This window comes from Vulpes lagopus, chromosome X (assembly GCF_018345385.1).
Source record: "Vulpes lagopus strain Blue_001 chromosome X, ASM1834538v1, whole genome shotgun sequence".
Lineage (NCBI taxonomy): Eukaryota > Metazoa > Chordata > Mammalia > Carnivora > Canidae > Vulpes > Vulpes lagopus.
Window position 1 is genome coordinate 32,239,549 of NC_054848.1, and position 22,857 is coordinate 32,262,405.

General features: G+C 38.7%; 2 protein-coding genes across 4 annotated transcripts in view; both read left to right on the plus strand.

Annotated features, from left to right (window-relative positions):
• PRRG1 (proline rich and Gla domain 1) overlaps positions 1-22,857 on the plus strand; it is a 145,266-nt gene that overhangs the window by 102,776 nt on the left and 19,633 nt on the right. The window lies entirely within an intron of this gene.
• On the plus strand, positions 15,210-17,039 carry LOC121483405 (ferritin heavy chain-like). Its single transcript, XM_041741896.1, has one exon. The coding sequence runs from the start codon at positions 16,265-16,267 to the stop codon at positions 16,814-16,816; it is 552 nt and encodes a 183-aa protein (XP_041597830.1). The 5' UTR covers positions 15,210-16,264; the 3' UTR covers positions 16,817-17,039.

Sequence of the window (22,857 nt, forward strand, 5' to 3'; positions counted from 1 at the left end):
CAAGCTTCAGCAATCACCTTTCTTCCTTCTCTATAGATTCATTATAAGTAGTCTACATACCTTAAAAAAAAAGAAAACAACTCTTCACCTCTCATCCTGCTTCAGCAACTACTTCATATCTTGAGACTGGTATGTCTGTACTCACTCCCTTGGTGAGGTTTCTTAGTGTCATGGTTTGAAATGCTAATGATTCCCAAATTTATATCCTGAAGGGCTACCGTGAACTGCAGAACTATGTGACTAACTGCTTACTCAGTATCTCCTCTTGGAATTCTTTTTTTTTTTTTTAAGATTTTATTTATTCATGAGACACACACACAGAGAGAGAGAGAGAGAGGCAGAGACACAGGCAGAGGGAGAAGCAGGCTCCATTCAGGGAGCCCGACGTGGGACTCCATCCCCGAACTCCAGGATCAAGCCTTGCCTTGGGCCCAAGGCAGGTGCTCAACAGCTGAGCCACCCAGGGATCCCTCCTCTTGGAATTCAATGCGATTCTTACTTCCAATATAAAAAATTCATGTCCCTTCCCCCAAAATCTGCTTCTACCACAGCGCTTCTGATTTCAGTAAGTGATAACTCTGTCCATCCACTCTTTGCTAAGCCCCCAAACCTTGTTGTTACCCCTGACTTTACTCTCTGTTTCATATACACATTCCATCTGCTGATAGTTTTGGTTCTAACATGAAAATATATTCAGAATCTTACCACTTTTCACCTCTCTCTACTTGTTACACTTTCCATCCGAGCCATCATCACTCTCTTATCTGAATGGTTTCTTGGCCCCCTCCTCATTAGTTGATTCCCAAAACAGCAGGCTAGAGTGATCCTTTAAAGTGTCTTCTCTGTAATGGTGTTCCATCTTCCTCAGTAAACATCAGAGTGCTCTGAGTCACCCACAAGGCACTATACAGGCAGCCCCCATCCCTCTCCACTGCACACCTTCACTATGGCTGTGGTTATTTCTTTACCACATTTCCTATGACACTCCTCCCCTCATTCACTTTGCTATGGCTTTCCTTTGGCTCTTTACACATACACAGTGCATGTCCTGCCTCATGACTTTGGCACTTGTGCTTTCCTCTTCCAGATATATATGTGTGAGCTCCCTCACCACTCTCAGGTCAAGTTTACTTTCTCAGCGAGGACGTATCATACCTTAAATTACAACCTCTTGCCCCTTCAGTGAATTATTTTTCTTTCCAGCACTTACCATCATCTGACATCTGTTGATTTTATTGTTGCTCTCCCTCAAGAACTGTTCGCTCTATGATAACTGCATTTCTTTTCTGTTTTGATCATAGATGTGGTCCTTAGCATATAAAACAGTACTGGCACATAATAGGAATTATTTAAATACTTGATGAATGAATGAAGAATAAATGACTGGATTAGAATATTATGAGTTACATTTATTTCATAGGAGGTAGTGATTTAACACTTGCTCACAAATTAGCCGATAGATGTGGATTTAATTTTAAAGTCCTTGTCATCTGAGTTAGTTTATACCATTAAAACCATACCATTCACAATAAAGTGGCCCAAAGTGTTTTGGTTTAATAAGTGTAATAGAAGTAGCATTCTGATCCTTGATCTGTTTCAGAATAGTGTTTGTTATATGTTAAGGATCTGCTCTGTGTTAAGAAGTACTTAACAACACAGTTTCATTTTTGAGATTCATGATTGATTAATTCTGGCAGTGAAGAAAATGACTGACTTTTGGAATTTGCTTCTACACTTAGACTACATATTAACTATCTTTTTGTTTATTAAAATTGATCACTCAAGTTTATTGGTACATTATTTTCATCACTGCCAAATCTGACTTGTGTTAATTTAGAAGTATTCTTTCAGTAAGATGGGGTGGGAGTTTTGGGAGTAATTTTTTACCTAATTGGAACACAAGTCTAATTATAACATAATAGTGGAAGAAAATGTATTGTTCTTCACAGTTCTCATTCTACATTTCTTCCATGTAGAAATTTGGTCACATTTAATCAGATTTATCTACAGAGTACCTGCTATATAACAGACATAGGACATTAAACAGTGAATAAGCTGACCTTCCATTGTGGCATTTGATATCTGATAGAGACAGCATACATAACACACAGAATCTCACATAGGCAGTAGTCCTCAGAATTCGCTGCCACAATCCTCTGCCTTGAGAATGACGTGGACTTGATTTGATGTCTCAACTCTGCCACCTATTGACTATATTGCTTTGTGCAAACATTTTACCTTTCTAGGCATTAATTTCTGTATCTTCTAAAAAGTAAAAATTTTACCTACAGCATTAGGTTTGAGGCTGTGCACCTAGCTTAGTGGTTGGCACAGAGAATGTTCTCAGTAAATAAATTTTGTTCTAGCTTTTAGGTGTTCAATTACAGTCACTTTACTTAGGAATCATTATTTCATCTCTTCTATTTTTTTTTCCTCTCTCTTGGCCCATCAGAGTGCTTTGCATGTTAGAACGTTGAATTTTGAACTAACATGAATAAAATACAAGTAATTCTTTAAAACAGCAGTTTCAGAACTTTTATTCATGTATTCTAGTTTATTTGTGCTTGACTTTTCAAAATAGTTTTCCTCAAACTTTACTAGATTGCATAAGAATCAAGTTGGCAACTTGTCAGAATTGCATAGTTCTACTTAGCACCCATATCTGGGTTTCTAATACTATTCCACAGTAAAAGAAACCATGACTCCTTAGGGAAATGGCCTGGGCTGGAGCAGAGAGAATATAAGATGAATTGGAGCATACTGTAGTACTAAAAAGTAAGGAAGTGCTAAAAACAAACAAGTATGGTAGCATGTCAAAGGGACACAGGAGCCAACCTAAATGAGGTCTCAGTGGTCAAAGTGGGAACAATTTAAGTCACAGAATAAATAACGTAGTATTAGATTATAACCCAAAGCATGCAGTAAATACATAGGAGCCTACAATGATATGAATGAATGAAAAAATAAATAGGTGAGAAAAATATATAGTACACAAGAATTCCAAATTCTATATGCAAATATTCCCCTCTCTAGGAGGCAGAGCTTAATTCTCTGCCATTCTTGTGTGGTTTGGACTTAATGATCAAAGAATAGAGTATAGGAAGTCCTGGGAAATAACTTTACCATGGAGAAACCTGGTGAATACTACCTTGACCATGTGATCAAGGTTAGCATCATCAGTGATAAGTCATGTATATTATTTGATGAGAACAGACTTCACTTCTATGATATTTTCCCCAAAAAACCATAACCCCTGTGGGATCATGAGAAAATTATCATAGACATCCAAATTGAGGGACATTCTACAAAATATGAGTCCTCAAAACTGTCATCATAAAAAGGACTGAGAAACTGTCACAGACCAGAGGAGACTACATAGACATGATGATTAAATGCAATGTGGATCAAAAGGTCATTAATGAGAAAACTAGTGAAATCCAAATCTGTTGTTAATAGTAACAGACTAGTAGTATTGGTTCACTATTTCTAACACATATACTATTCCAATGTAAATTGATAATGTTAGTGGATACTGGCTGAGGAGTATAGGAGAATGTTTTGTACTATCTTTGCAACTTTGCTATCAATCTAAAATTACTGCAAAATAAAAACGTTTACTTTTAAAATTCACAGTTCAGAGTCCACAGGTCTCCATGAGGCCAGGGAATTTGCTTTTGCTTTAAGGAGCATGGTTGGTTGGTTGGTGGGTTTTTTTTTTTATCATGAATGGCATTGAATTTTGTCAAATCCTTCTACATCTATTGCGATGATCATATAATTTTTTAAAAGATTTTAAGAACAAATATTAAAATGTGCTACTTAGAGCAAGCTATACATTCAATGCAACCCCTGTCAAAACACCATCAACTTATTTCACAGACTTGGGACAAATAATCCTAAAATTTTTATGGAACCAGAAAAGACCCCTAGTAGCCAAAGGAGTGTTGAAAAAGAAAACCAAAACTGGTGACATCACAATTCTGGACTTCAAGCTCTATTACAAAGCTGTAATTACCCAGACAATATGGTGCTGGCACAAAAATAGACATATAAATCAATGGAACAGAATAGGGAACCCAGAAATGGACCCTCAACTCTATGCTCATTGTGTGTATCTGTATATATAGATACACACGTACACACAACTCTACTAATCCATCCAAAATGTGAAATCTTGCCATTTGCAATGATGTGGATGGAACTTGAAGGTATTATTCTAAGTGAAATAAATCAGAGAAATACAATTATATGATCTCACACATATGTGAAATTTAAGAAACAAAACAGAGGATCATAGGGGAAGAGAAGAAAAAATAAAACAAGATGAAATCAAAGAGGGAGATAAACCATAAGAGACTCTTAACCATAGGAAACAAACTGAGTGTTGCTGGAGTGGAGGGGGGTGGGAGGATGGGGTAACTGGGTGATGAACATTAAGGAGGGCATGTGATGTAATGAACACTGTTATATAAGACTGATGAATCACTGACCTCTACCTCTGAAACCAATAATACATTGTTAATTAACTGAATTTAAAAAACAATTTTTAAAAGATTTAATTTATTTGAGGGAGAAAGAAAGCACATATAGGGGAAGAGGCAGAGGGAGTGGGAAAAGCAGACTCCTTGTGGACCATGGAACCCGATGTGGGGCTCAATGCCAAGACCCTGGATGCCCCAGGTGCCCCAAGATGGTCATATACTTTATATCCTTTGTTCTATTAATGTGGTATATCAGTTGATTTGCAAATATTGAACCATCCTTATATCCCTGGATTTTTGTATCTATGTTCATCAGGGATATTGGCCTGTAGTTTTCTTTTTCTTTCTTTCTTTCTTTCTTTCTTTCTTTCTTTCTTTCTTTCTTTTCCTTTTCTTTTCTTTTCTTTTCTTTTCTTTTCTTTTCTTTTCTTTTCTTTTCTTTTCGTGTCTTTGTCTGGTTTTCATATCGGAGTAATGTTGGCCTCATAGAATGAATTTGGAAGTGTTACTTCCTCTTCAATTTTTGGAATAGTCTGAGGAGAATAAGGATTAACTTTTCTTGAAATGTTTGGTAAAATTCACTTGTGAAGCCATTTGGTCTTGAACTTTTGTTGTTGGGAGTGTTTTGACTACAAAATTCGATTTCCTCATGAGTAATCAGTCTGTTCAGGTTTTCTCTTTCTTATTCACTTTTATAAGTTTATAGATTTTTAGATATTTATGCATTCAGTTGGTTGGCATATAATTTTTCATAGGAGTCTATTATAATCAATTGTATTTCTGTGGTGTCAGTTGTTACTTCTCTTTCATTTCTGATCTTATTTCTGTCCTTTTTTTTCCCATGAAGAATCTGGCTATTGGTTTATCACTTTTGTTTATTTTTTTTAAAGAACTAGCTCTTGGTTTCATTGATCTTTTTTCAGTATCTACGTCATGTAATTCTACTCTGATTTTATTTCCTTTATTCTACTAACTTTGGGCTTTATTTATTTTCTAGTTCCTTTAGGTGTAAGGTTATATTGAGATTTTTCTTCTTGAGATAGACCTATATCCTTAAACTTTCCTCTTAGAAATACTTTTACTGTGTCTCAAATATTTTTGGACTGTTGTGTGGGGTTTTTTTTTTTTTTTTGAAGATTTCATTTACTTATTGAAAGAGAGAGAGAGGAGGGGCAAAGGGAGAGAAAGAACCTCAAGAGGACTCTGCACTGAGCACAGAGCCCGATGCGGGGCTTGATCTCATGATCTGGAGGTCATGATCTGAGCTGAAATCAAGAGTCAAACACTTAACCGACTGAATCACACATTCCCAAGGGAATGTTTTAGTGTATCTTTCATTTACTTTATACTTCAGTGGATTTAAACTTTTTTTATATTTTCTGTCTCTTTGTTGAAGTTCTTACTGAGTTCATACATTCTTCTCTAGCCTGGTGGGCATCTTTATGACCATTACTGTGAGCTTTTTATCAGGTAGATGGCTTATCTGTTTCATTTCACTCTTGTTCTGAAGTTTTGTCTCATTCTTTCACTTGGAGCTTATTTCTCTGTCTCCTCATTTTGTTTGACTTTGTGTTTGTGTCTGAATTAGGCAGAATATCTACCTACAAACTTGAATGGCCTTCTGTAGCAACATCCCCCTGTGTAGACTGTGTGCTCCTGGCAGCTTTGGCTGAGTGGCTGGAGTTTCAACAGTCATGTGTTGCGAGTCCCAGGGCACTCCTGGCTGGGCCACCCTGCTCTGGACAGCTGGAACTGAAGTGAGCACAGGCTGGGGGGTCCTGGGGCTCTCTGGGCAGAGGTCACCCTGGCAGTATAGGGGGAGCTGTAACAGGTGTGGTCTGGAAGATCCTAGGGCACTCTAATAGGGGGTACCCTGGCAAGTCTTCTGGAGCTGAAGTGGGTGCAAGGCTGGGGTGTCCTGGGATGCTTGGTACCTGTGTTGCCTTGGTGAGATGACTAGAGCTATGGTAGACACTGTCCAGCAGTGCATGTGGTGCTAGGGCCGCTTTAGCAGGAAGGCTGGTGCTGGTGTGGGCTAGAGGCTCAGGACTCACTACGCAGCCTGTTGGCTAGGGGGTGAGATCCTGCTCCCATCTGGGCAGTATAGGTGGAGAGGGAATGTAAACAGTTGCACTCACCAGCTGCTTCAACCAAAACAGCAGGGAAGCTTCCTGCTGTTTTGGAAGCTTCCCTGTTTGGCAGAGTTCTAGGCCTAGTTCCTTTATATTCTAGTTGCTTGTTTAAACTGTGCCTTCGGGATCTCTGGGTGGCGCAGCGGTTTGGTGTCTGCCTTTGGCCCAGGGCGCGATTCTGGAGACCCGGGATTGAATCCCACATCGGGCTCCCGGTACATGGAGCCTGCTTCTCCCTCTGCCTGTGTCTCTGCCTCTCTCTCTCTCTCTCTGTGACTATCATAAATAAAAATTAAAAAAAAAATAAATAAATAAACTGTGCCTTCTTTTCTGTGCCCGAGGGCAGACAAATCTTGTTTCTGATCCCTCAGTACTATTCCTCCCTACTATAGTTCACAGTGTAGGAGGTGGGAGTTCTGGATTTTTTTCTCTCCTGCTGTTTTATATGTGGTCCCTCCATCCTTTGTTGTGCAGAAGCTATTCAGGCAGTCCTCAGTTCTTCTTCAGGAGGAATTGCTTTATGTGTAGGTGTAGATTTGGTGTGTCCATGGAGGAGTGAGTTTCAGGGTCTACCCATGTCACCATCTTGGACCCTTTGAAAAAACTTATATGACCATTTAAAGTTTTTATTCATTAAATTGCTGATACTGTTTTAAAATTACTGGTGTCTTATTCTCTGGCATTTGAGCCCTTTTATAGATTATAAATCCTTTGTAGTCTTAGTTATTTTTTTCAGGTTATGATTAGAACTTAATTTGGAGGGTTTCACACTGTGTATTACCAAGGAGTGGATTCGTTCCAGTGTGGGTCTCTCTTACCCATGCCAGCAGTCTGTTAACCATGACCTGAAGTAACCTCAGCAGGTTTCCTGTCCCACTGCCAATTACTGGTTTTCAGACCTGCCCTCATAGACTGGGTACTGGTGAGAGTAATGCCCCCCCCCCTTTTTTGGTTATTTGTACAGTCATTTGCACCATAGATTTAATGTAACTCTGCATATTGTGGGCAACAATATCTAGCTAGTGATGCCCTTTTTAACCTCCATATATACTGTTTACCTATGACTACACTAAAAATACATATAGAATTTCAGAACTCATCAGTGCTTCTTATTACAATTAATTTACCAGAAGCTGTTCTTCTAAGAGATGTGGTGAAAATCCAAGGATTCCATGGAAGTATTGCACCAGATTTTGAGGTCACATAAAATGATGAGGTGTCTAAAAAGACCCTGCTCTGTTTAACCACTCTAGTTTGAAAGTCTAAACTCCTGTTCCTTGATGATAGGCAGATCTCCCGGCACTTTTGGGCATAAAAACTCGTATACATTCTCTTCCATTTAAAACTTCACTGTTGGATTTCCTTTATGCCCACTTTTTTTCTCCTTTGCTCCTTCAGCTCCTACTAGACCTTGACCTTAAGATCATGGAATGAAGAGAGGAGCATAATCTGCTCTTTAACTCTTACCCCTTCACATCTCTCTCCTTAAGTATTTTGAGGGGAAGGAAGGGGAAAGGGGACAGATGTCTCTAACTTAACTAGTATTGCTCTCCTTTTTGGCTGTCACTAATTCTTTGGTGAACCTAATTTTAAGTTCAATGGGAGGTGCACGATGTTCTTCAAGAGGTCCCTAAAAGAAATCTCTGCACAACACAGTTCTAGGAATAGGAGTTACAACTCGGTGTTGGCCTCTTCTACCCCCTTCCCCAGCTGGCTTCTATCCTGTGCATGCCTCACATCTTGTTGTTGGGGCCTTTTGCCTGGCAAACAGCCCTCTGGGACAAAGTAGCTGCAACATGGGTCAAATTTCCACAGGATCTACCTAAATGGTGGGAAATTCTTACACCCTTGTTTTAATCTTCAGAAAAGGTCTGTACCTTGATCCTGTTCTCTACCATGCTTTTCCTCCATTCCACCTTGCCCTCCATATGGGCACAGGGAGCAGGAGTGAGGTACATCAGCCATTCTACTGCTTAAGCAGATGTCTACTCGGAATGAAATGTCAGTGTTCTCTTCATATACCTAATCCAAACAACTGGATTTTTTAGAGCTCTCCCCAGTAGTTCAAAGTCTTCGGATCTAAACAGTAACTGTCACTGTGAAACGTGACACGCTAACCTAGCATGTGCAGTACCTATCTTGGTGACCCTATCAGCTACCTTGCTACTGTTTTAGGATGCGTAATTGCTTGATAGGTAGTACTGTCCTTGTTAGAAATGGCTCCCATTGGGCAGCCCGGGTGGCTCAGTGGTTTAGGGCGGCCTTCAGCCCAGGGCCTGATCCTGGAGACCCGGGATTGAATCCCACGTCAGGCTCCCTGCATGGAGCCTGGTTCTCCCTCTGCCTGTGTCTCTGCGTCTCTTTCTCTCTGTGTCTCTTATGAATAAATAAATAAAACCTTAAAAAAAAAAAGAGAGAGAAATGGCTCCCATTATCTAACAGTGAGCTGCAATCAGTCACTGGAATTGATGAGAACGAAACTTTCACATTCAAATTGGGATTTGGGTAGAAACCTAGATCAGCAACTTTGCTTGTTAAATGGTTATGCATCTACTAATCTTATTTGAAAATGAAATGGGTTATGCCTCCCATAGCATGCTAGAAGGAGGTTAGCTATGAATTTAGAGAACAGGGTTTTACCTATTTCCCAAGGAATACTCTAAACCTCTCCTTCCACAAAAGAAAAGGAAAAAAGTCAGAAACTGTCCATTCTAGGATGAGACTGAAATGTAAACTGACACAATATCCAACAGAAAATGTGAATTTTTTCTTTATTAATGTTTTCTGTCTTTGTACATAAAACTGCTATAGGCTATTAGGGCCAAAAATAAGTTACCAAGAAGTATAAACAATTATGAATATTTTAAAAAGTAGCTACTTTGATAAATGTATTCAGACAAGTGGATGAAAACATATCACCATATTTCAGTGATCACTTATTCACACTTTATATTGAAGTGCAGCTTATAATCAATAACATGTCATGGATTAATTGAAAGCATTTTTTTTCTTTTCTAATACATAAAAAATAGTATACTTTTCAATTCACAGTATATTTGATAATGTAATACAGGAACGAATCACCACTAATGCCCACTCAAAGATTCCCATCTGGGTGCAGCCACCACTGTAAATCAGTTTCAGTTATAATAAGTAGCTGCCGATTCCTTTAATATTTGGGGATGTCACTGTTTCCCCTTATCCCCCCAGTGTTAGGGCATAGTCTCCCCTAGGATGAGGCTGATAGTGGTTCTCATTAGTTGGAATATCAGTAACTGTAGAAATAAGATTTCACTTAGCCAGTTCCAAGGTACAATAAAATCAGTGGCAAAGGGAATTGGAACTTTGTGATAGCCCTATATTGTTAGCCTTAAGTCTTAGGGTGTACCCTCAAGCTGAAACAGATGATTTATTCCCCCACTGCATATAAAACAACCAAGGAGCAAAAAGAGGGCTCTGCCTTTTCTTCAAGTGTATGCTTTAAAGACTTGCACTAATGCCATAATGTAAAACAGCATTATTATTTGAATGTTAAGGTATTTTCCATTCCCAAAGATAATATGTGATACTAGTCACTGCTTGTCATGAATAGACTAAAGGCTGATTTTTCCTTCCATTCCATGGCTAAAGAAAGATTTCATGGAATAGGTTCCAATAATATTTATAATTGATAGGGTCTATGAAAACCAAATCGGTCAAACTCTTCATTTTTCAAATAATAGCCTTACAGAGGTCCATTTACTCCTTTTTCCATAGCAGGATATTGATTGGTACAGACCAAAATAGGATCCAGGTCTCCTAATTCAGTGTCTTCCTCTCACCCCTTCCCTCACTTTGCATTGAACACAGTTCCCTCCTGATTTGATTGGTGATAATTTTACCAGGGGTTTTACCAAGAAACAAATTACCTCTAGGTTTCTTATCCTGATTCCTATTAGGCCATTAAGACACATCACAATATACTTATTCAAGTTCAGATATGACTGAAATGGAAAAATTGGTGGCTGGTATTAGCTGGATTTTTAATTTTGCATTTTAAAAGGCTTGAGAACAATACCATTTGGGACAGGCAAATTAGGTAATATTCTTTCCATCTCTGGACTAATATTGTGAATGCCAAAAAGACTAATGATACATGTGACTTCTGACTGTAATTGGGACTTGTGGCTTTTGATTACTAACTTCCTACTCATAAGCATCGTACCATGTAGCTGATAGACTTGGAGCACAAAGCAGGATGTCTTGAAGAGGAGTAAACCTAATAAAACTTGCAATATAATAGGGCCAGTTAGGAATGAATATAGAGGTAGGCTGAGATTTCCTGTTATTATCTGAGAAGTGGCAACCTGAACTTTTAGATAATTCTGAATTTGTTTTGTTTGATAGTAAGATAATTTTCAAAGGAGCTGTCTTTAAGCTAAATAAACTGATGAGGTTTCATTATAATTCCAGAGTAATGTCTGAAGATGTAGAAGAGATGATAAAGAATTATTTCTATTTATAAAGTTAATGAAAATTTTCAATTCTACAGAGATTCATTTTTATCACCTTGAAATACATTGTTATAAAGATTCAGGTGCATACTAATAACTAAAATGAGATAAATTAGTAAAAATAATAATTCCCCATTAACTTAGAATTTATATTAGCTTTTCATTCAAACTGTTCCATTCCAGGGGTGCCTGGGTGGCTCTATTCGTTGGTATCCGATTCGATTTCAGCTCACGTCGTGATCTTGGGGTCCTGGGATCAAGCCCCACATGAGGCTTCATGCTCTGTGTAGAGTCTGCTTGAGAGTCTCTCTCTCCTTCTCCTTGTGCCCACCCTTTCTCAAATCTAAAAAAAAAAAAAGAAAGAAAGAAAGAAAAAAATTAACTGTGGAAGGAGCCTCGGTGTCCATCGAAAGATGAATGGATAAAGAAGATGTGGTTTATGTATACAATGGAATATTACTCAGCAATTAGAAACGACAAATACCCACCATTTGCTTCAACGTGGATGGAACTGGAGGGTATTATGCTGAGTGAAATAAGTCAATCGGAGAAGGACAAACAGTGTATGTTCTCATTCATTTGGGGAATATGAATAATAGTGAAAGGGAATATAAAGGAAGGGAAAAGAAATGTTGGGAAATATCAGGAAGGGAGACAGAACATAAAGACTCCTAACTCGGGGAAACGAACTAGGGGTGGTGGAAGGGGAGGAGGGCGGGTGTTGGAGGGGAATGGGTGACGGGCACTGAGGTGGACACTTGACGGGATGAGCACTGGGTGTTTTTCTGTATGTTGGTAAATTAAACACCAATAAAAGTTAATTAAAAAAAAAAAAAAAAGAAAGAAAAAAATTCTACTTTGTTTTCCATTTTAAGATTTATTTATGTATTTTAGAGAGCATAAGCACATGAGCAGTTGAGGGGTGGGGGCAGAAGGACAGAGGTAGCCCCTGATGTGGGGCTCAATCTTACAACCCTGAGATTATAACCAGAGGTGAAATTAAGAGTCGGACGCTTAACCAACCAAGTCACCCAGGCACCCCTATTGTTTTCTATTTTAAAATATTAAAATTTAGGGCAAACTCTAGACAAAACGGAGATAAGTAATTATCTACTAGGGATTTTAATATCTCTTCAATTTATCATAAAAAAGCTATTTTATTCCAGTATACGCCATTCTTTTTGCCTCTCTACCAGCTCCTGTATTATTCACTTCTATTATCCTAGGAATCCTGTGCAGGTTGATTATGGACTGCCCTCCCATCAACATTCTGGGAGAAGAAAGAAAGTAATTGCCTGAATTAATGGATTCTAAGTTACTAATGAATAGAAATGAGACAGAAACTGTTGATTACTGATCTAAAAACTACTTCACCCCCTTCTTCCTTACTAAAAGAACCCCAATTTAGGACACTAATAACATATCTAGATGAATCATAATTAGCCTAAGCCAGGCATAGCAGTATTGTTCCTTTTTTATGACCTGTAATCTCTTCTCTCATTCTTGATATTGCTAATTTATGTCTCCTCTCTTTTTTTCCTAATCAGTCTTCTAGACATTTATCTTTTTTTAATTTCAATCCATTTAGTTTTTACTTAGTCTACATATTTTTGTTTTATGTTCCACTGAATTTTTTGCTCCGTTATCATTTCCTGCCTTCTGTCTGGTTTGTGTATATATCATTCTTCTTTTTCTAGTTGTTAAGGTAGATTTCTTTATTTAAGATATTTCTTTTATAATCTTGTATGATTTGAATCATTTGAAATGTATTGAGACTTAGTATGGCCCAGAATACGAATTTTCTTGGCAAATAATCCATGTGTATTTGAGAAGAAGGTGCTTCTAAAGACAAATTAAGTAGTCAATCCCATTAACAATTGCACCCAAAAGCATAAGATACCTAGGAATAAAACTAACCAAAGAGGTAAAGAATCTATACCCTAAAAACTAAAACTACAGAACACTTCTGAAAGAGATTGAGGAAGACACAAAGAGATGGAAAAATATTCCATGCTCATGGATTGGCAGAATGAACACTGTGAAAATGTCAATGCTACCCAGGGCAATTTACACGTTTAATGCAATCCCTATCAAAACACCATGGACTTTCTTCAGAGAGTTGTAACAAATCATCTTAAGATTTGTGTGGAATCAGAAAAGACCCCGAATAGCCAGGGGAATATTGAAAAAGAAAACCAGAGCCGGGGGCATCACCATGCCGGATTTCAAGTTGTACTACAAAGCTGTGATCATGAAGACAGTGTGGTACTGGCACAAAAACAGAAATATAGATCAATGGAACAGAATAGAGAACCCAGAAATGGGCCCTCAACTCTATGGTCAACTGATATTCGACAAAGCAGGAAAGACTATCTACTGGAAAAACGACAGTCTCTTCAATAAATGCTGCTGGGAAAATTGGACAGCCATGTGCAGAAGAATGAAACTAAACCATTCTCTTACAGAAGACACAAAGATAAACTCAAAATGGATGAAAGACCTAAATGTGAGACAAGAATCCATCAAAATCCTAGAGGAGAACACAGGTAACACCCTTTTTGAACTTGGCCACAGCAACTTCTTGCAAGATACATCCATGAAGGCAAGGGAAACAAGCAAAAATGAACTATTGGGACTTCATCAAGATAAAAAGCATCTGCACAGCAAAAGAAATAGCCAACAAAACTAAAAGACAACCTACAGAATGGGAGAAGATATTTGCAAGTGACATATCAGATCAAGGGCTAGTATCCAAGATCTATAAAGAACTTATTAAACTCAACACCAAAGAAACAAACAATCCAATCATGAAATGGGCCAAAGACATGAACAGAAATTTCACCAAAGAAGACATAGACATGGCCAACAAGCACATGAGAAAATGCTCCGCATCCCTTGCCATCAGGGAAATACAAATCAAAACCACAATGAGATACCACCTCATACCAGTGAGAATGGGGAAAATTAACAAGAGAGGAAACAACAAATGTTGGAGAGGACGTGGATAAAGGGGGACCCTCTTGCACTGTTGGTGGGAATGTGAACTGGTGCAGCCACTCTGGAAAACTGTGTGGAGGTTCCTCAAAGAGTTAAAAATAGAGCTACCCTCTGACCCAGCAATTGCACTGCTGGGGATTCACTCCAAAGATACAGATGCACTGAAATGCCAGGACACCCTGCATCCCGATGTTTATAGCAGCAATGTCCACAATAGCCAAACTGTGGAAGGAGCCTCGGTGTCCATTGAAAGATGAATGGATAAAGAAGATGTGGTCTATGTATACAATGGAATATTACTCAGCCATTAGAAACGACAAATACCCACCATTTGCTTCAACGTGGATGGAACTGGAGGGTATTATGCTGAGTGAAATAAGTCAATCGGAGAAGGACAAACAGTGTATGTTCTCATTCATTTGGGGAATATGAATAATAGTGAAAGGGAATATAAAGGAAGGGAAAAGAAATGTTGGGAAATATCAGGAAGAGAGACAGAACATAAAGACTCCTAACTCTGGGAAACGAACTAGGGGTAGTGGAAGGGGAGGTGGATGAAGGGATGGGGTGACTGGGTGACGGGCACTGAGGGGGGGACTTGATAGGATGAGCACTTGATGGGATGAGCACTGCGTGATATGCTACATGTTGGCAAATCGAACTCCAATAAAAAAAAATACACAAAAAAGGTGCTCCTAAAAAATGTATTTCAGAGTTTCTTCTGTTTTGAATATTATTTCTTCCTTTTTCTCTTCTTTTTCCTCCTAATTGTAACAAGTAATACCACACTGGTCACCTGCAGAGAAGAGAGCTTGTGTGGCTTTGACCCCTGAGAATGTATTACCTATTCAGAAAATTATTTTAAGTTTTAGAAATAAACAATGATAATTGAATTATAGTTGTGGCTAAAAACATACACAAAACCTACACACACACACACACACACACACAAGGATTCTCAGTAGTAGACCAGAAATGATGAGGAATCCTTGGAAGATAGGTAAAGCAAGATGTTATCAGATTAGTTAATTCGGGTAAGTCAAAACATCTGCATGGAAAACCAAGCACATGCAGAGAAATCTCAAGAATAGTTTTACTGCAGCCGGTCCCAAGTCAACCATGAGATTAAAGAGCTATTCTGAACAGATGTTTTATCTGCCCTGCTCTGAGACGTCCCCAAACCCTACTTATATTGTAAGTAAGCAGTTATAGTATTTGACCTTTCAGCTCCCAAAACTACACAGCAGACATTGAGTGAGCTTGAGACAAACGCAGACCAACATAGCAGAAGGGAAACAACTGACGCACATCTATCTAGAAAGAAGGAGAAAACACTACTCTTCCATGATCAGAATTGCCATCTTTGTTTTGGCAAGAGGGAGGGTCCCTATCTTACCTGCAAGTATCCTGCCATGTATCCCCAAGGAGGAGACAACTCCCTTATTGATATACTGTACCTTCCTGTTCCAAGGAAAAGCCTGTTAGTGAAATGGACATCAATCATAACTGTGGATTGCATACATGCTAATTACCTAGGCTAATCAAATGTGCCTTTTTTTCCTAAATATGAATGGACAAAGGTTTGTAAAATAATTGTGGAAAAGTGAAAAAGAAGGTCATGATCAAAAAATGGAACAATATCTGAAGTTAAAAAAAAAAACCACAGGAAACGGGAAAACTTCAAAAAACTTGAATTTATACTCAGAATTTTAAGAATATGAATTTGAATTGAATAAGAGTATGAATTTGAATTTGAGTAAGATCAGCCTGTGATAGGCTCAGAGAACAAAATAAAGTACTTAGGTAGACACATTATCCCCAAATTAGAAACTTTATTAGTAAATGCCAGGTGCTCAGCACAGGGTCACTCTGCCTCACTCAGGCTCCAACAGCACCTAGAACACAGCCTTCGCGGCCCTCACTGAGCCGGAAGTGCACCCCCTTCCCTGGACGACATTTCCGGTCCCCTCCCAGAGCTGTCTCCCATCTCAACCGCCACTTCCCTCAGATCAACCGCTACTGATTCGGCCTCCGGCCTCCCTCACCACTCACGCTGGGCAATCTCCGAGGCCACCACCGAAGTCGGCCCCGCCGTTGCCCACTCCGTGGCTCTCGTTTCCGCGACGTGTTCGCCCTCGTCCTGGTACCCGGGCCGCCAGCCATGGCCACCGCGCCCATCTCCCAGGTCCGCCAGAACTACCACCCCGACTGCGAGGCCGCCATCAACAGCCAGATCAGCCTGCAGCTGTACGCCTCCTACGTCTACCAGTCCATGGCCTTCTACTTCGACCGCCACGACGTGGCCCTGAGGAACTTCGCCCGCTTCTTCCAGCGCCAGGCCCGCGAGGAGACCCAGCACGCCGAGATGCTGATGGAGCTGCAGAACCAGCGCGGGGGCCGCATCCGTCTGCGCGACATCAAGAAGCCCGACCGCGACGACTGGGAGAGCGGCCTGAGGGCCATGGAGTGCGCCCTGCACCTGGAGAAGAGCGTCAGCCAGAGCCTGCTCGACCTGCACCAGCTGGCCACCGACAGGAACGACGCCCAGCTCTGCGGCTTCCTGGACGCCCACTACCTCCGCGAGCAAGTCAAGGCCATCGAAGAGCTGGGAAGCCACGTCACCAGCCTCTGCAACATGGGGGCCCCGGAAGCCGGCCTGGCTGAGTACCTGTTCGACAGGCTCACCCTGCGCGACAGCCACAAAGAGAACTGACCTGGGACTGACCCCTCCCCCAGGCAGGGCCCAGGGGGACTTCCCCGGGGCACCCTGCCGAGCGTGCCTGTTGCAGTATTGCCTTGGCAGAACGTAGAACGTTCGGGTTGTTTTCTTCCAGTTCTGCCATAAATAAATAAATAAATAAATAAATAAATAAATAAATAAATAAATAAATAGAAAGTTGTTTGGTTTCAATAAAGTTATTTGGTTCAAAACTTAAAAAAAAAGGTCTCTGGTTGATTCCCGCGCAAACCCTTCACCTTTTAAGTTTTAAAATAGGTATCCAGGAGTGTCTCTACCCACCAAACCCCATCTACCTCAAATTAAACACTTATAGACAGTGTGGGGTGGGTGGCCTCAGGCCCTGATAAATGTGGGACCCTGTGCATAGTAAAAGTATAAAAATATTCCCTGAAAATTATGATTAGGGTTCATCTGGGGAAAGAGTGACAGAAATGGGGTTGGGCGGAGATTCAAGTAAAGGAGATATTCAACTTTATCTGAAAACTTAGTTTGTTACAATATGTAGATACTAATATGTTTGTTGATTCTACATAGCAAGAAAGGGACCCCAGAAGCCATCATGGCAGAGTCTTTTGATAAGCTCACCACGGGCAACAGTGATAAGAGAAACTGAACCTTAGGCTGGCTTTCTCCAAGGTATGAGACTACTTGCCTTTGGTCCCCAGTGCAGGACATGCATATTGTCATTAGAAAACTTCCACTTCCGCATAGTGTGGTTATGTGGGATGGGGTGAGATGGGTGATTTGGAGCCCTGGTTGCTGAAGATGGATGTGTATGACAAAAGTGTAGAAGAAACATGGTCTAGCATTCATAATAGCTTCTGAGAAAGAAGTGAAAAATGGGATCGGGCAGGGATTAAAATAAATGGAGTATTCAACTTTATCTGAATATTTTTTTATTTAGCTCATTAAGTCATGCAGATGTTAATGTTTATTATTTCTCTGTAACAACTTGGGGGCCCTGGAAACTGGCATAGTGGATTACCTGCTTGGCAGGTTCACCCTTGTTGTCAGTGACTATGGGACTGTGTTTTACGCTTCTCTAGAGACACAGGTATGATTTCAAATAGACATCAGTGCCAGGAATGCATGCTGCCATGACAAAACCTCTGGTTATTAGTTTTTATGCATACTTTCTAATGATTTAGTATAAAGAAAACCCTACTCAGTATAAGCATTGAAAACAAAGATGCTGAACATCAAAATATTTAATAATATGAAGTAGACTGAATCCCCAAGAAAGAAATAATTCATGACATTAATAATTCATAATCATAGAAGGACATTGTACAATAATAACCACTCAGTAGAAATTCCAGAAGGAGAAAACAAGAGGTTGTGTAGAGGGTATAAACAATAATCAAATAATTTTTTAAAAATACTAAACTCTGGGGCACCTGGGTGGCTCAGTGGTTGAGCTTCTGCCTTCGGCTCAGGTCGTGATCCCGCGTCTGGGGATCAAGTCCCAAATAGGGCTCCCTGCGAGGAGCCGGCTTCTCCCTCTGTCTATGTCTCTGCCTCGCTGTCTATGTCTCTCATGAATAAATAAATAAAATCTTTAAAAAAATAAACTCCAAATACTATTATCATATGTATTTTCTCCTTTAATCTACTAATGTTCTGAATTACTTTAATAAATTTTCCTGTGTGGAGTTATTTTTTTTTATTCCTGGAATGAAGCTTGATCATTGTTGATTTGCTTTATTACAATGTTTTGAGATATAATTTAGAGATGTAACATTGTATAATTTTAAAGTATACAATCATACACTTACATGTTGGGATTTGATTGCCACCATAGCCTTAGCAAAAGCCTCCAACACTTCATATAACTGTCGTTTCTATTTGGTGGTGAGATTACTTAAGGTTTATTCTCTTAGCAATATTCAAGGATATAATACCATTAATTATAATGCTCATACTATACATTAGATCTCCAAAGTTGGTACCATTTGATCAACATCTCCCCATTTCCTTCAACCCCCAGCTTATGATAACAACCATTCTACTCTCTGAGTTGGGCTTTTTTAAGTTCTATATATAATTGACAGAATACAGTATTTGTCTTTTTCTGACTTATTTCACATAATGTCAAGTTTCATCAAAGTTGTTGAAAATGGCATCTTCTTTATCCATCTATCCACTGATCAATATTTAGGTTCTTTCTATATGTGGCCTAGTGTGAGTAATGTTGCATTAAACATTGGGAAGCAGATGTATCTTTGAGATCCTGTTTTAATTTCTTTGGGATAAAAACCAGAAAAGAAATTGCTGGATCATATAGCAGTTCTATTTTTAATTTTTTGAAGAATGTCCACTGATTTCCATACCGGCAGTATTGGTTTATAGTTCCACCAACAGTGCACAAGGGTTTCCTTTTTTCCACGTCCTTGCCATTACTCAATATTTCTTGTCTTTTTCTTTTTTTTTGAAGATTTTATTTATTTATTCATGAGAGACAGAGAGAGAGAGAGAGATGCAGAGACACAGGCAGAGGGAGAAGCAGGCTCCATGCAGGGAGCCCGACATGGGACCCAATCCCTGGTCTCCAGGATCACGCCCTGGGCTGAAGGCGGCGCTAAACTGCTGAGCCACCCAGGCTGCCCCTATTTCTTGTCTTTTTAATGATAGCCATTCTAACACAAGTGAAGTGATATCTCATTGTGGCTTTGATTTGCATTTCCCTAATTGACTAATGATGTTGAGCACTGTTTCATAGACTTCTTAGTCATCTGTACATCTTTGGAAAAATGTTTATTCGGTTCTCTACCCACGTTATAATTGAGTTGTATAAGTTCTTTATATATTTTGGATATTAACTCCTTATCAGATATATGCTTTCCGTATACTGTCTTCTATTCCAGAGTTTGCCTTATTGATTTACGGTTTCTTTTGCTGTGCAGAAGTTTTTTAGATTAGTGTAGTCCCATTTTTTTTGTTTTGCTTTTGTTGCTTGTGCTTTTTGTTTTATAGCCAAAACCATTATTTATCAAAAAACTTTTTTTCCTGTGTTATCTTCAAGGAGTTTTATGGCTTCAGGTCTTAGGTTTAAGCCTTTAATCCTTTTTGAGTTAATTTTTGGGAATGTTATAAGATAGGGGTCCAGTTTCATTCTTCTGCATGTGGTTTCTCAATTTTCCCACCACAATGTATCTAAGACACTGTCCTTTCCCCACTGACTATTCTTTGCTCCCTTGTCAATTATTAATTGAACATTTATGCACAAGTTTATTTCTGAGTTTTTTATTATGTTCCATTGGACTATGTGTGTGTTTTCATGCCAGTGCCATATTATTTTGATTGTTTAAATCAGGAGGTACAATATGTCTAGCTATGTTCGTTCTTCAGATTGCTTTGGATATTCTGGGTCTTTTGTTGCTCCATAGGAATTTTAGAATTACTTTTCTATTTCTGTAAAAAATGGTCATTGGAATTTTGATAAGGTTTACAGTGAATCTATAGATGACTTTGGGTAGTATGGACATTTTAACCATATCAGTTCTTCTGATCTATGAACACAGGATATTTTTCTATGTATCTGTCATCTTCAATTTCAGGAAATACTAAAGTTTTCAGTGTACAGAGCTTTCACCTCCTTGGTTAAATTTATCCTTAAGTATTCTATTGGTTTTGATGCTAATATAAATGGAATTGTAGTCTTTATTTCTTGTTTTTAGTGTATAGAATGGAACTGTTTGTGTTGATTTTGTATCCTGTAACTTTTCTGAATTCATTGATTATTTCTAACAGGTTTTTGGTGGAGTCTTTAAGACTTTCTAGATATAAAAGTATATCATCTGCAAAGACAATTTGACTTTTTCCTTTCTAATACGGATGCTTTTTGTATTTCTTGCCTGCATGCTCTGGCTAGGACTTCAAGTAGTATAATGAATATGAGTGGTGAGAGTGGGCACGTTTGTCTCATTCCTGATCTCAGAGGAAAAATTTTTACCATTGTGGATGATGTCATAGCTTGTTCTTTGTGACCTTTATTATGCTGAGGTATCTTTTTTTTATTTATTCATGAGAGACACAAAGAGAGAGGTGGAGACACAGACAAAGGGAGAAGCAGGCTCGCTGAGGGGAGTCTGATGTGGGACTTGATCCCAGCACCCGGGATCACGCCCTGAGCTGAAGGCAGATGCTCAACCACTGAGCCACCCAGGTGTCCCTGTTTAGGGTTTTTAATCTTAAATAGATGTTGAATGTTGCCAGATTCATTTTTTCTGCATCTATTGAAATGATATGATTTTTAACCTTCATTTTGTTAAAGTGGTATATTGCATTGATTGATTTGTGTCTGTTGAAACACCCTTGCATCCCTGGAATAAATGCCCCTTGATAATGGTACATAATCCTATTAAAGTATCATTTAATTTGGTTTACTAATACTTTGTTGAGTTTAATATTTATGTTCACCAGAGATACTAACTTCTAATTTTCTTGTGATATCCTTGTCTTGTTTTAGTATCAAAATGTTGCCCTTGTAAAATGAATTTGGAAATGTTCTGCAAATTTTTTTGGAGTAGTTTGATAAGAATTTGTATTCTTTTTTAACTGTTTGGCAGAATCCTCCAGTAAAACTGTCTAATCCTGGACTTTTGTTTGTTGGGAACTTTTTGATTACTGATTCAGTATCATTACTAGTAATTGGTCTATTCAGATTTTCTATTTCTTCATGATTCTGTTTTGGTAGGTTGTAGGTTTCTCAGAAATTATCCATTTTTTCTAGTTTTTCCAGTTTGTTGTTACATATAGTTGAACAACATGGGAGTTAGGTGCACCAACCCCCGTGCAGTCAGAAATTTGAGAATAACTTTTAACTCCCCAGAAACTTTACTACTAACAGCCTACTATTAACCAGAAGCCTTACCAATAACACAAATAGCTAGTCCACACATATTTTATGTTATATGTGTTATAATACTGTATTCTTACAATAAAGCTAGATAAAATGAAATGTTACTAAGAAAATCATAAAAGAAAATACACTTATGGTACTGTAAAAAGTCCACATGTAAGTGGACTTCTGCACTTCGAATTCTAAGTCAACTGTAATCGTAGTAGTCTCTTTAAGTTCATTTGTATTTCTGTTGTAATTGGATCCTCTTTTATTTTTTTTTTAAATTTTATTTATTTACTCATGAAAGACTCAGAGAGAGAGGCAGAGACATAGGCAGATGGAGAAGCAGGTTCCATGCAGGAAGCCCGATGTGGGACTCAATCCTGGAACTCTGGGATCACGGCCTGAGCCAAAGGCAGTTGCTCAACCACTGAGACACCCAGGCGTCCTTCCTGTTTTATTTCTGATTTTGTCTGAATCTTCTCTTTTTTTCCGTAGTCTAGTTCATTGTTTTTTTAAAAAATTTTTCATTTTCTGAACATTCTATAATGTAATATCTACATTTATAAATTTTTAAAAATCTTCAAAAACATTCCAGAATAAACAAGGAATATTCCATATGTTCTGCAATTTTTTTTTGACTTTCAGAATAATAGCAGTATCTTGGGAGTGTCCTGCCAAGTAATTATTGGAGGACAAAGTTCATATTGATCTGTAGGTACTGATTCAAATGTGGAAATGGGTCTTATGATCTTAGGTATGTCTGGGTATTGCATCAACAAAACCGATTTCCTGAACCCGGGACCAGTCTTCCCTATTTCCATAGAAAATGCCTCTGTCAGAAGGTGCCCAACTGAAGCCAGCTACAGGAGTATTAGCAGGAACACAGAGTGTTGCCACTAACTCCATGCAATGGGTAGAGTTGTTCTTGCTTGAAGATCTCCTGACAGAAGGGATGAACATTTTTACCCCAAAAGCTTTGAGAACTGAAAGGATAATTAAATGAATGAATGAACGAACAAGTGAATTTCGAGAAAATCAAAGGTGGTTTAAGAATTCCAGAGAGGTTTTCTGATCATTTGATTTCATTTATCCTTTCAAAAACTAGCTGTTAACTCTCATGGTCTTTTTATTTTCTTATAATAATAAATTTATTTTTTATTGGTGTTCA